Raw genomic sequence first — 14,971 nt, forward strand, 5'->3', positions numbered from 1 at the left:
TAGGTAAGTTATGCTAGCTTGACTTTGACAACCTTAAAGCGTAGATGTGCTGTGGAATTCAGTTCGGTCCAGTTGAAAAAAGGGGGCGACCCTCACACCATCTCCAACAGACCATCAGTAGAGCAGGTGTTTAAATTAGCTAATCAACCACAGCAGTGATCAGAAAATCACTTAATAATTGCAAAATAAACATCAAGCCTGAACGTATGATACCATAAGGGGCTGAATGATCTGTTCATTGTGTGGGAAATGTTTTGAGTGTTTTTTTTTTGGTATTTTTGGTTTGGTGCTGATGCATCAGTGGAGCTGTTGTCAGTCAGTTGCTATGGCGACGGGTCTGTGTGTAGCCGACACGTTGGTTTTGAGTCGTTCTTCAGTGTTTTTTCTGCGTGGCATGTAGAAGAATCACCTTTTTGCCCTCCGGCGCTGAAATTTCCAGATGTGAACAATAAAATGCAACGTGTCTGTTGTTGGTTTAAATCCACCAGTCCAGTAACCAGCATATTTTTCTTTCGTTTTTTGCTTATTTTTTGCAGGAACATGCGTTTGAGAGCAGTCAAAAATACAAAGAGGGAAAGTTCATCATCGAGCTGGCTCACATGATCAAGGACAACGGATGGGAGTGACACCGAGGCCACGTCCCATCTCCTTAAATCTGTTTTCCTGACCTTGGAATGCTCTTTACTGAACTGAGTGGAGCGTCAACCATCTTCCCGCTCCCATTCCTCCCTGTTCCCCCCCCATTACTCACACCTCCTTCCCTTTAAAAGACCTCCACTCGCCGGCCTCCGTCACGTGCACACACCCACCTGTTCATCGTGAAACCGGACAGAACGAATGCATTCGGAAGTGGAGTTAAAAACCCACGGACCCTACGCCACCTTAAAGATTGTGTGCTCTCCGTCGCCGCTCAACGTTTGGGTTCCCCCGCCGCCGCCCAACCCCGCACCTCGCCTCGGCTCCACCGAAACACGCTTACAAGTGATTGTGGTGATGTGGCGACCGCTGTGTGAACGGAGAGACTTCACTGAAAAAAGACATCTTGTTGTTTTTCTTTATTCCACTCATCTTCAATGACTTTATTATTATTATTATTATTTTATTGTTATTTGCCATAGTTTTAACTTTGGGGTTTGGTGAAGCTTTGGTTTGATGGCAGATGGATGTTACTGGTTAGCATTTTATTTCCATGACTTTTGTTTGGTTTATTTGTTTTTTGAGCGTGCTTTTTTTATTTCTTTCTTTTTCTTAGCTATTGTCCAAATGAGCAATCAGGGATGGGTTGAGAAGAAACGGGCAAAGGGAGTTTATTATAGTTACAAACATGTAGCAGCTTTTATTTTTCCTTTTCTTTTTTAAACTGGGATTCCAGTAATGTTGGATTTTATACCTAGCGTTTCCTTATGTTTTATCTTTCGTGTTAATTCTCCCTTTCTGGTACTTTCCAGCACCCAAAAAGCATCAAAAGCAACACAGACTATTTTGTTTGACATGAAAAGGTATAAAATTATATATAAATACACATATATAAATTTATAGATATATAAATATTTGTAGTGTAAGGCTAAATGCGATTGTGGCTGGTCCCATTTTGCAGCAGCACCATGAATGAAAGAGACATGAAAAAGGAGCAGAAATCATTTTTAGAGTGGGGAAGCTGACGTCGGTGTCCACACTGTATTATCCCATTGTCTAGTAATGAAACAATGAAAGTCACTGCTACATATTAATATAAATACACATACTATGATTACATATCCATCAATACTATGATATTGTACGTAGTATGTAGAAATTGATTGGAACATGGTTTCGATATATATATATATATATTTGCTGTCATGCACATATGTGTATATGCATATGACTGTGTGTGTATATGCATAGTGCGCGCGCGTGGTCACGCATTACACAGTGACGTACTTGAACGATGCTACATCCTTTGCACGTTGCTGAGGCGCGTGCTTCATCTCGGTTTGGAGGCAAAATCTTTTTTTTTTTTTTTTTTTTTTTACACTAAATTTTATTGGATTTTTATTTCAAATTTAATCTCAAATTCTGTCTTTTTCCTCTGTTTTTGGTCCAATCTTATTAATTTAAAAAAACTTGGATCAGATGACTTGTGCTTGCATGAGTACATGAAAACGTTGAAATTAATCTAAAACTTTTCAAACTGAAAATTTCTGAAAGTTTAAAAATTTTAACTTTTCAAGTATTTTTTTACTTGAAAATTTCTGAGTCCCAAAATGTTTGTTTGCTTTAGCAAATTTTTGACTTTTCAAATGCAGAAATGTCCAAGTTTTTCTAGAAAATGTCTGAGTTTTTTGGTAGGAATTTACTTTTTTTTACTTTTAATTTACTTTTTCTTTTAAATATTGAAAAAATCAGACGAAAGTTTTTGTTTGTATGTAATCTGGAAAACAGAAATGAGATTAATCTCACTTTTCCAACTTATAAAATTTTCAACTTTCACTTTTTTTCTAGAAAATTTCTGAGTTTTTTGGCAGAAATGTACTCTTCCTCTCCAAGAGCCCCATACACCATCATAGTCAAACAGAATATGAGGATAAATATGTTTTTATGCATTTTGGCCTTTAATCAACATGAAAACACCATTTAAGATCACTGGAAACGGTTCTTTACCAGTGTGTAGATTTGATAAAACTCTGTATTTGTGTTCATGTTTAAACATGAAAACAGACTCGGGGTCCTGCCACCAGTGATGCGCCAGTATTCCCACAGACTTGCTTTGACCCCACTCCCAGTCCACTGTCTGAAAATAGCCGCCATGTTTAATTCCCAACAGGAAGTCTTTGTTGCTCTGAAGCAGTCTTTATCAGCTTTGCTCTACACTGCCCCCTGTTGGTTTGGCATATTTAAAAACTCTCAGCAGCTGATTTGATGTTGAATGTTTTCCAAAACGGATCCTGTGAGTCTGTAATTTTTATTTTTAAATGGTTTGGTGAAGATATTTGTTTTTCTTAAAGACTCAGCTACATGTGTACAATCCTTTAGTTAAAAAATTCCACTTTTTTTCGTTCTTGCCCTAACATGTCTGATCTGTTTTGGATTTCTTTGCCACCAAACCGAATGAATTTCGTGCCTCTTCAAAACATGAACGGCCTCCCCATTTATTTTTTTTTCTGTTGTGCAACGCATAACTTGGAAACCTTTCATGTGAACCGATGTGTCTTCCCTTGTCCTGGTTCAACACGGCCCTAAACGATCCTCAGACAACTCTGCCCTTTTTCTTTTGTCTACATATATTTTCTACGATAATATTTAGAGGTGCACAAATGAATGGATATTGAGTATATTATTTCTCAGAGTAAACGTAGATGGTTTTGTTGTTTTTCTTTCCTTTGTGCCCATCGAGAACTGGCCGTATGTTGTTGGTTTGAAGGATGGCAGTTTAAAAAAATCAGCAGTGATTGATTACTTTGCCGGCAAGGTCAGTCAGATCACTCTGACCTTTTATTCAAAAAAAAAAAAAAAACTAAACAAAAAAAAAAAACGTTGACAATGCAAACCCTTAATAGATAGCAATGATACCTACTTGAAAATTTAAATACAGAAACCGCTGAGATATTGGCCCGTGATAGTTTTTGTACATAAAGTAACATATTTAAGGTTTTATACGTATTTCTACTGGGTTAGTTCTTTTACTTCCCCGACTTGAAGCACTTTTGTTCACTGTACCTCTGTCTGAGTGTGTGTGTGTATGTGTGTGTGTGTGTGTGTGCGTACTTTGCATGTGTTTCAGCCCACGTGCATGGCTGCACATGAAAGTGAATGTTTACTTTCTCTTTGGGTTTTTTCCTCCTCTTTCTGTTTGTTCCTTTTTTATTATTGTTTTTTGTTTCGCAGCTCTCTGGTTTCACTGCTGCTCCCGCTGATCTGAGGTCAAGAGCCAGTTTAGTTTTTTGGAAGTGATTTATCCCCTTTTTTTTCTCAGTTAGCTTGTTTGTTTTAGCTTGTGTGGTGAGAGCCGGTGTTTAGGTCTCTGCTGAGCCGTGTAGACGTCGAGGGCGAGCTGGAATCTCCCACCGTGTCGCAGGGAAAGCCTTTATCGAGACCCTTTCGCCACCACACTGAGCGCTTTCAGGCGGCGGACATGTTGGAGGTCCTTCGCAGCGACGCTGGCTGTTTATCTGATTGTATTTCACATTCATGTTTACTTTTTTTTTTTCAAAAATGACCTGTTAACTTCTGTGTTCTATTTAATGTCATGTGTTTTGGGTCGATGGTTCACTGTAATCTCGCCGTTTTCTGTTTTTAGAGACGCTTTACGTTACAGTTCGCCAGTTGTCTTGACTTGTTCTTGAGCAGCTCTGCACAATTTAGTCTCTGGGATCAAGAAATGAACTCCAAAGGTGTCACATAAAATTTACATAAACACAGTTAAAGCATTAAGTTACTCCTTTTATGGTGCATCCAAGCAGTTTTCCCTGAATTTAGGTTTAGTATTCTTTGTCCTGGAAACGGTATTTAACAGAATATTCTGACCTTTTTGGTCTGTTTGCTGGCAGGGGAGGAGATGGAAAATGTTCACATCTTATGCAAACGCTTTTTTGTTTTTACAAAAAAGACAATTCACCATTTTCACTTGTTTCAGAAAGGTAAATTTACATAAATTCACTGCACCTGGTGAAATATTTTTGATCTTAGCTTACTTCTTAAAATGAGTCGGTAAAATCAAAGTATTTGTAGTAAAATGCAAAAGGAAATTGTTGCCAAAGCCACTTTGGAGCACAGCATCCATATTTTCTAAATGATTCACAAAATAATTCAAGGCCAGTTTAAGTAACATTATTTTTTTGAATAATGATTTTATTTGTTTTTAACTTTTTATGTCTGTTTCACATAATTTCAGTAACCAAATGAATTTTAGTTTTTAACGTAATGCTAAGGTATCGACATTTATCCCCCCCCCCCATTTATAAACGTCTCTGAAAAATCACTACTGTCGGTTATTAAAACGGTGTGATTTATGTTGATGCTCTTATTTTGAAAAGAGAAGTTACGGAGACTCCACTAATGTCGGACTGGCTAACAAACCATATCTAAGTGCTTACTTAAGTTTTTGATACTCTTGGTTACAACAGCAAGCTTGTAAATCAAAATCTGATGCTAGAAAAGTACGTCAGCAATAACAAGAAAGTCGACTGATGGACATTAATTTCGTCCAATCAGCTGTGGTAGTTGAGAAATGGCTTCCTTTAGAAACAACAACTTCATCTTCAGACGAAAAAGTTGTTTTTATACCCATTTACCCCTGGACACCGCTGGCTCCGCCCCTTTTTGGAGACTGTTACAAGATTAACTTTCGCCATTTAGCAGCAGTGTCCAAAGTGTGGCCCTTTTGTGACTTTGCTTTGCCCCTAACCACAAGTCAAGAATAGTTCAATATGACCTTTTCCAGGAGAAAGCTGATCTCTGATTGAATTTACCAATTATCGGGATCTGTGGAGCGTCACATTTCCAAAAATGTTGACACTTTGAATAACTTTTGTGAGTACTTGAATGCACCATTAAAGGCTAACCTTCTGGCTTCCTTTGAATGTAGCAGCCCAGTTTGAGACTGATATCCCAAAATTTAGTCTGATCTGACAACTGTTTGCTAAATTTGGAAGCTAATCTTCCTCTCACTGTTCATGCCAGGTCAAATTGTAACTGAACACACGTACGAGTCTGCCAGTTTGTCCGAAGGATCCTCCAGCATTGGTCGATCTAAACGAAGAGCTTCGTAGAGCCGAGCCAACAAAAAGCGGCTGCCAGCGTCACCGTTGTGTACCAAATAAGAACCGGGTTCTGTTGAGCGAAAGTCGATCCAGGAGATTCAACTTCCATACCAAATTTAAAGGCTGGGAAAGCGTTTTGTTTTCTCCATCCTGCAGAATGTTTAGATTCTCTGAGCTGAACAGCATCAAACGCCGAAAGTCGAAGGTTTCTGCTGCTGAAAACTGTTTACTGTTTTACTGTGACGCTGGCCACCTGCTTTTTGAGCTCCTAAAGCCTGAAAGGATGTCGATCAAAGGCGGGAAAAAGTCTGCACAGGATCTTTTCTTAGGACTGTTAAAACTCCAGTTTAAGGTCTACAGCATGTTGTATTTATAATGGCTTTATGTCGTGCCTGTTTTATTTTTTTCCTCTAAATTTAAAGACAAATATATGCTTTTATTTGACTACATTGCTTTGCATTCTGTCTTAGTGAAGCCATTTCACATGTCTGTTTTCACTCTAATGTAAACTATCAGATATCACAATAAATTTTCAATGGCATTAAACTGTGGACTTGCAGTTGGTTTTCGTCTTTTTCTTAAGCAATAAATTAAATCTGTGAAAAACATTTAAGATCCTATCCATCAATTGATTATTTTCTGCTGATTAAGGAGTTCCCAGGCAGACAGATCCATTAAATAAATTAGAATATTATTGAAAAGCTAATTGTTTTCAGTAACTCAATTTACTAAGTGAAACACATTATATAGATTAATAACACACAAACTGTTTCAAAGCAAACACCTTTAATACAGAAATGTGGGCTTAATGAAAAGTATTTTTAATATCTACCCTGAGGTTATTTTCAGAAAGTAATTTTAATATCAGATACGCCTCACTCTAAAAAGTTCATTTCATATTCATATATACTAAATATGACTATGTAGGGTTTTGAAAAGCATTTCATGAATTTTTGTCCCACTGTTCAGGATCCTCAAGACTTTTTGTTTTGGCTAGTTGTTAGTTGATGCTAAGGGTAATCAGCCTTCTTTTTTTTAACAAAAATGTATGAAAGAAAAATAGTTTAATTAGTAGCAAACTTTTTTAGACATTTAATTTACTACTTTCCTTATTTTTCTTTTAATTAACCTACAAATGTGTTAAACTTCTGGTGAAGTCAAGTTGCTTTTAGCTAATAAAATTACACTTTAGCAGTTAGCTAGCTAGCGCGGCTAACTGCTATAGGGCTTCTGTAATGTTCTTTTAAAAAAAACATTATCTGTGGTGAAACTGTAAATTTGGTTTAAAATTCCTAGCAATTATTTTAACATGCTACAGAAAAAGTGTTGTTTTTAGAATAAAACCCAGCTGCCATTGGTTGCAGTAAAAACTTATTCATGCCCTATTGCTAATTTCCACTTTAAGAGTGGGGCAATAATATTTTCATGATCGGTTTGTGTAGCTTTCCCCACCCCTCCAAAAAAACCTTGAAAAACCATGAAAACCATAAAAAAATAATTTTTGTCCATTACTATTTAAATATAAGTGCTAATTCTACTGCAAAGAACTGGGGAGGTGAAGACTCTTTCTCCTTTCTCACATTCTTTTTTTCTAAGAATCATTTCCGTCTCATCAGTTTGTTTATTTATTTTTTAAACATACCCATTAAATCACACTGACATTTATTCGATCTGTTGTGTATATTTAACTTGCTGGTTAATCATTCTGAATTTGCAAGCGTTGAAAATTAAACAGCCTGAAGCTCAAAGTGGAAAAAACGTTCCTCTTAGATAAACTGATTGCTTCATCGTGTTATTTTCTCCTTCCTCGTTTGTCTAGCCTCATCTGACCATCATGATGTAAGCGCCTCCACAGTCAAAGGCTACAGGTTGACCAAAATTGTGTATGTGATCAGCAAAACATAAACAAATGCTTTGGGAAGTCCCTAAAAGGAAATTCAAAGGGTCACATATTTTATTTAGCTAGACAGATAGAGAACTAGTTAACTAATTTGTTCCTTATCTGCTAGCCAATCACCACTTTAAACTCAATTTTTCCTTTAAAAATCTTCCAGCAGTGCAGAAAAAAATTCTATAATCCACTAAAAAAAAATCTAGCTAGCTAAATAAGCATATTTATTTAGCTAGCTAAATGCTAAATAAGCATATTTATTTAGCTAGCTAAATGCTAAATAAGCATATTTATTTAGCTAGCTAAATGCTAAATAAGCATATTTATTTAGCTAACCAGCTAACTAGCCAGCTATTTATAGATAAATAAATATATTAGTTTAAATAGCTGTATTTATTTTATACATTTATTTAGCTAGCTAGCGAAATAAAATATGTGACCCTTTGAATTGCTAGCTAGCTAAGTATTGAACAGCTATCTGGTTCTCTATGTATAGATAGATTTGATAGACTAGATGAAAGTTTGGACAGATGATCGATCAATTCATTATCTGGGGTCCATGTTTGATATAAATCCAAAGTAGAAGGGATTTGCTGAATACTTCATCTGTGAGTGTCGCAGCTGGTTTGACATAAACATTTGATAAAATTACATCCTGTACATTACAGCCTGGAGTTGCTATGGCGGTGCATATATTCTCTCCACTGCCTTCTCTTATCCGTCTTTCTTGTGACGCTGATGCCCACACAGCCCCATGTTTCAACGTCCTTGAGGTGGCTGGCTTCACTTCAAGAATGAAAACAGTCTGCCAGCTTCCAGTTATCTCACGCTCCCTCCCTGTGTTTCTGTTTTTGCTGGGTTTTTTAAACTTCAACATTTTCACATGGACATGACAAACTCTCACGCTTCCACTCTATCACTGACAGACATCTGATGACCTGAAGGTAGACCATATTTAGACAGAAACTCATCAATGCTAAAAGGAGCAAATCATTACTCACTCCAGTAAATAATTATAAATATCTTGTTTTAATGAGTAATATGTTACAGGTACGCCTCTCATCTGTTACGCTAAAATAAGTCAAGATTATCTGTGTAGCAGGAAGGAAGTTAAAAACGCTTTACACCATGAAAAAAACACAGTAGCTAATTGTGAAGCAAGCAATAAAAATATAATTTTATCAAATTCCATTATCAAGCAAATGTACGTCAAATATATTTAGGAAGTCAGAAATTACCAAGTTTTTTCTAGAAAATTCAGATTAATCTCAAAATTCTTCCTAGGAAATTCTTGACTTTTCAAACTCGGAAATTTTAAAGTTTCTTCTAGAAAATTTCTGAGAATAATCTAAAAACTTCATTTTTTTCTAGCAAAGGTTCAACTTTTCAAACTCAGAAATGTCCTTGTTTCACAAACATTTCTGAGTTGTTTTGTGAAAATTCACTCCTTTACTTCAATCAACGATGGCGCTGACGCACCTTTTAGTTTGTTAGCTCATTCAGAAGCTGCTGCAGATGGGAAAAGTACATTTCCTCCAAAAAACTCAGAAATTTTTAGATTAATGTCGGAAATTTTCTAGAAAAAATATGGACATTAAACTCTCCTGAGTTTGAAAAGTTGAAAATTTGCTAGAAAAAAATCTAAAATTTTGAGATCAAAACCAGAAATTTTCTGGAAACAAATTATAAATTTGTGAGTTTGAAAAGTCGAAAATATTAATCTGTTCAAACTCAGAAATTTGCAAGCTTTTTATAGAAAATTTATGAGATTAATCTAAAAATTATTTTTTTTTCGAACAAATTTTTAACTTTTCAAATTTAGAAATTACCTTGTTTTTTTCTTTAAATCTTTTAGTTAAAAAAAATATTAATAATAATAATACGCAAACCCATAATTTACCAAAAAACCAATACCCTGACGCCAAAGCTTATGCTTGCCTACCCTCGGTGGAAATGTATTATTTTTTTTCTCTTTAATTGCACAAATATGAAGCTGAAAGCAAAATATACTTAGTCAGGCAAAGATCTTATGAAAACACATTAAATTTAAATACCTCTGTTTGGAATAAATCGAGCAAAATTCAAGATTTCAAAGATTTGTATGATGATATATTGGGATTTTTGTGCCACATAAAGTTTTATTTACATATTTTTATTTTAAAGACATATTTGATGGCCAAAACTGATGAGTGCAGATATGTGAGTGCAGAGTGGATGCTTTTACTTTTACCACATGCATATTTCAGTGTGGATAAGATCTAACCTTCACTTGGTGTGCAGAGCGAGGCGAGGTTAGCTGATGTTGTTGTGATGGCTGCAGAGGACGGACAGGAAGCAGTTATTTTAACCCTCCTGATGACCTACTTCTGTGGCGATGCTGAAGTACGAGCGTCTCTCGGCTTGTATGCTGGTTGTGACTTGGCTCAGGTGTCCGGAGCGGCCGTACCGCCTGATTTCTTTAGCTCACACTCTATTAACACAGACAGCTTGACGGCGCGAGGCAGGAAGCAGGCAGATAGGGGTAAGTGTTGGTGTGTGAGGGAAGCATGAAGAGTGTGTGGTAAACTGAGAAACTGACGATGGCCTCCATGCAAACTGGCCTCAATTCATACAATATTCACACCAACCCTTCACACATCTCTGGTAAACATAAAATATATTCACCTTCAACTGAAAAAGCATCATCTAACAGGAGAGAACCCAAACGTTTTACTCACGTAAGAGAAAAAAGTATTATATAAAAAGTCAGCTCAAGTACTGATATAATTATCAATAATTTAATATTTAAAAATTACATCATCTGATGAAATTGTAATTTTGGTCATTTTAAGGACCAAAATTACAATAATGTATATAATTAATAAAAACAAATAATAAAAGAAAATGTCTCCAAATTAGTTTCTTTCACTAAAGAACTCATGAAACCTTGACAAAAACTGCAGGTATGTGTCTGTCTGGTGACTTTCTGATAGTTCTTCATTCAGTGGGTAGAAAATAAGACTGAAGTAAAAGTAAAAAGATCAGCACAGTTAAAATAGTCAAAGAATGTTTTTCCCAAAAAAGTCACTCAAATAAATGTAATAGAGTAAATGTAATTGAACCCAACTCTGAAACTAACACTGAGAAGTTTAATAAAGAAACACGTGGCAAGAAAAAGTAAACAGGTTACATGTCCGACTTAGCTAGCAGGTAAAAGATACATTAGCTAAGCTAATTTTGCTAGTTCGGCAGTAAGTGCTACAGTAAGTATCACTGATATTTATCTCAGTATTACACAGAGGTATAATACTGTGTGAAACACCTCAAAAAATAGATTCAGTAATAGTTGTAATGTACTTATACTGTTTATAAGTTAGAAAGGAACGAGGCCAGAGCTAGGATGTGGCTTTTTTTTTACTGTTGTCATAGCAACTCCATAACAACTGCCAACCAAGATGGCTGTTATGCTTCACTACTGTTCCTCCTTGGTTTGTTTCTGTTTTAAATTTCTTTGTATGCAAATTTGTTTGCTCTTTTATTGCACTACGTCAAATAAACTCAGACTTGGTGCACATTCAGGGCGTTTCGCGCCTTTTCTGCGTTAGCATCACCTCCGACTTGCTCTCTCTGTACTTCATTATCTCCTCCGCCTTCCCCGACGCCCCCTTTGGGTTGAAGTGGCCGTCCGGGGTCGCAGGGCTCTCAGCAGGCTCCCATAACAGGAGGCTTTAATGCCGCTGCTATTTCCATCCCTGTGATGTCATCTGGAGGAGGGGCCGGCCCTCCAGCCCAGAGTGGTGAGTCACAACCGGAGAGACGCTCAGAGAGGGAGCGCATCCAAACATCCACCGCGCTGAGCCACCAGAGGGATGGAGAAAAGGAAAACAGAGCCTCAAGTGACCAAAAATAACCATTTAACTGGCCTTATGTTTGTTCTGTGACATCCACATCTTTCATTTCTAACGCCTGAAAATTAAAGTGTTTGTAAGCAGCCAGTGTTGTTTTCTTTGTCATCAGTATTGATTCATGACTCACCTATTAGTCATTTGCAACATGTATTACTCAGTTTTTCATAAAATATTCTAATATATCTTGATACAGTAATAATACTATCTCATAATTGTGTAGCGTTTAAAAGGTTTAAATATACAGAATTAGATACGACTAAGAATTAAGACTGATTATATTAAACTCTAGCAAATGTTTTATTATAGGTTTTACTATATTTTTTTACTAAAATTTTTTTGTTATATTTGTGTCATTCAATTTGGTTATTAATAAAACATTTGTTTCATGTTATGGGGATTAAGTTTATTATTTATATTTCTAATAGTATTGATTTGTAATTATATCTAAAAAAAAAAATTAAAATGTTTTTTTTTATTAGTAGTAGTAGTAGTATTTTTTTTGTATTTGTAATTATATTATTGAATGGAAAAAAAAATCTAACCTGGATTTTAATTATAGTTATTTAGAATATTTTTTTATTCATGTTTCTGTAATTTATTTATATATTAATTTTACATGTAATTTTAAGACAATATATTTCCGACTATTTTAGTGGGTAAAGTTATTATTATTAGCCTTATTTATTTGTATCTGCCTCTCAGCGCCATTTGTTGTTATGATAACCGGCAGACAAACGGACGGAGAAACTGGACGAGATGTTGTTTGTCCTCCCGTCTTCCCGAGTGACGTCACTCCCCCTCCACCCTCCCTTCCATTCAGACTCTGCCCACACAAAAGTCGTGGCAGCAATCGGCATACTCTGTCGTCATGGCAACCACCCTGCGCCAACACGCTCTGCCCATCCCGGAACTGGCGGCCTCTTATTGGTCGGCGCATCACAGTGGCAGAACCTCCGACCAATGGGAGATTAGCTGAGTGACGTAATTTAAACGGCGCATCAGAGATCTAATGTTGATGCATCAACTTAATGTGGGAGGACGTCAGCAGAAGGTACACTGCCTTCTGTACTGATATATATATATATATATATATATATATATATATATAGTCTTATGTTGACTTAAATTTTCTTAGACGTTTATTTATTTAGGCACAGGACAAAGTATTTTTCATTTATCAACAATGTTTCTTTTTCCATTAATTATATTTTTTCTAAAACCAACAAATGCTGCGCAACTTTTGTTGTCAAACATTTAAAATAAATTAACGAGGATAATGAACCCATAAAAGATTTGGAAAATATTTACCTGTCTTTTAATGCAGCAACGGTGTAAGATGCTGTTTATATTTTGGATCAACAATGATTTACAAATTCCTTTTCTACTAAAATTAGACTACTTTGCTTTATTAAAATAACGTATATTTACTATCTTAACGGGATAAGATAGGGATAAAAAAAAATGTATAGTCCAGTGGTTCTTAACCTTTTTTGAGGTACCGAACCCACCAGTTTCATATGCGCATTCACTGAACCCTTCTGTAGTGATAAATAAAATATGATCCCCCCCCAAAATTCAAGACATAGGGGTGACCCAACTAGAGTCTAGTTGGGTGACCCCATGATCACTAAGTCTTCTTAAAAGGTAGAGTCTCTGAGAACAGTTCTTCAAAATAAAGTCAGTGTTTTCAGCAAAGCCGAGCTGACTGTCCAGGAACGACCCAAATTTGCCAGTTTCAACAGGTTGGCCATCGAGAGAAACTGGAACCACTTTAAGGTCTTGTTTAGATCATTTAATTAGCTCTACATTCTTAAGAGAATGAAAAATGTATAATAAAAAATAAAGACTTTGCGGTATTCTGATTTAGTAATGTAATTATATTAGTTGTGTTACCACCCCCACGCCACTAGAGGCAGTACCAACCCCGAAAAGATGCGACTATGGAGCAGATTTAGAAGTACACCGAAAGCTACAGAATTTGGTAAAAACGGTGAGTTTTGCTGAAGTAATTAAAGACACAAGTTCAAATCCATGCTGAGAGTGAAGCTCCTTCGTTCAGTGCTCCTCCGCAGCTCTGATTGGCTCAGCAATGTAACGTGATCCTCTGCAGCAAGTGATGGCAAAGCGGGCCGTCATCACGACTTTATCTCCGCGGCAGAGGCTCCTTTTTTTCTTTCTGCAATGGTTTTAATATGCCATCGTGAGACTTTCTGGGGAACTCATGGTGTAGCCAGTATTTTTTAAGAGGGGCCATGGCCCTCTTTTGTCCCCCTTTTGGGGTCACCTCTGCTCCTTAAGAGCACCAAGTTAAAAAAACAACAAAAATAGAAGCACTAAAATGGGGAGAACTTACTTTGGCACCAGTGTCTTCACTTTGCAACATCATGAATATTTCAGATTAAAAAATCCTGGCGGTTCTGTAGAGAGGAAGCCGGGAGTTCAGGGAGTCACAGACGCATTGCCTCTTTTCCTAGGATGACTGATGCATTTCCTCCGCCCTGAAAGCTACCAGTGATCTCCTCCACTTTACAGACCGAATGCTGTGGAATGGAGGGAAATGGAGGGTCGCTCAGTGTGAAATGAAAGTGAACAGACTGCAGGTTGTTGTAATTTAGAGCAACAGGGAGAATATTTAAGGGCCTGAATAATCTGACAGCTGGAAGCAAAAGGTTTGTTTGGTTTCTGAACATTTTTAAAGGGGCAGTATCATATATAAATCAGCTTTTTTTTAGTTTTACATCATGTTATCTTATTTCCTCATCAAAGACATACCTGGAATGTGCTTTTATTCTTTCATGCATGTTTGAGAAATTATTTAATCTCCATAGAAACCACTCAGCTCCTTCAAACTAGCCAGCAGCTATGAGCATCAGCTGAGCTCATTATAGGAGCTACTTCTCAGAGCAGCTCTGGTAAAAACGTTGTTAAACAGCTAATAAAGGAGCCATGTTGTGATGATTTCCTGAAGGCTGAGTTTCAGAGAGAGCAGGAGCTTCTTAAAGAGACAGAAGTCCAGTTTCAACATGTAAAGTTACAAAGTCATATAACTGACTTTTTAATAATAACAACTGAAAGCAACATAGTTACTTGAATACATAATATCGCACCATTCAGGGAGAAATATAAAAAATAAACTGTATGCTTTACAATAAAATTTTGCTCTCAAATCACAATTTGAGAGCAAATTAAAACTTTTTCTCTTATAGTTAAAATTTGAAGCTGCAGTACTGACTTGGTATTGATATTTCAGATCCAGGAAGGCTTTCTATCTAAACGTCAAACCAAACGAAGCTTCTAATAATGCAAAATTGGAGTAGTAAGAAAACGTAGTAGAGGAAGTGAAAATTTTGAGAATGAATAACATTACACATTCACATTATGTGAACTGTTTGTGTAAAATTGTCAATTTCAATTGAGATTCTTGAGTTTCAGAGGCACAGCAGGAACGTTTC

At 36.4% G+C, this 14,971-nt stretch overlaps 1 protein-coding gene across 2 annotated transcripts in view; it reads left to right on the top strand.

The window, feature by feature from the left end:
* LOC106919525 (protein yippee-like 1) overlaps positions 1-6,292 on the top strand; it is a 32,024-nt gene extending 25,732 nt beyond the window's left edge. For both annotated transcript variants that reach the window (XM_088008624.1, XM_014989942.2), the window contains exon 5: positions 537-6,292. In XM_088008624.1, the coding sequence (XP_087864750.1) occupies positions 537-626 (90 nt within the window). In that variant the 3' untranslated portion in view covers positions 627-6,292. The remainder of the gene's footprint in view (positions 1-536) is intronic.
* Positions 6,293-14,971: the final 8,679 nt, after the last annotated feature.

This window comes from Poecilia mexicana, unplaced genomic scaffold (genome assembly GCF_051168715.1).
Source record: "Poecilia mexicana isolate PSO_F unplaced genomic scaffold, ASM5116871v1 scaffold_9, whole genome shotgun sequence".
Taxonomy (NCBI): domain Eukaryota; kingdom Metazoa; phylum Chordata; class Actinopteri; order Cyprinodontiformes; family Poeciliidae; genus Poecilia; species Poecilia mexicana.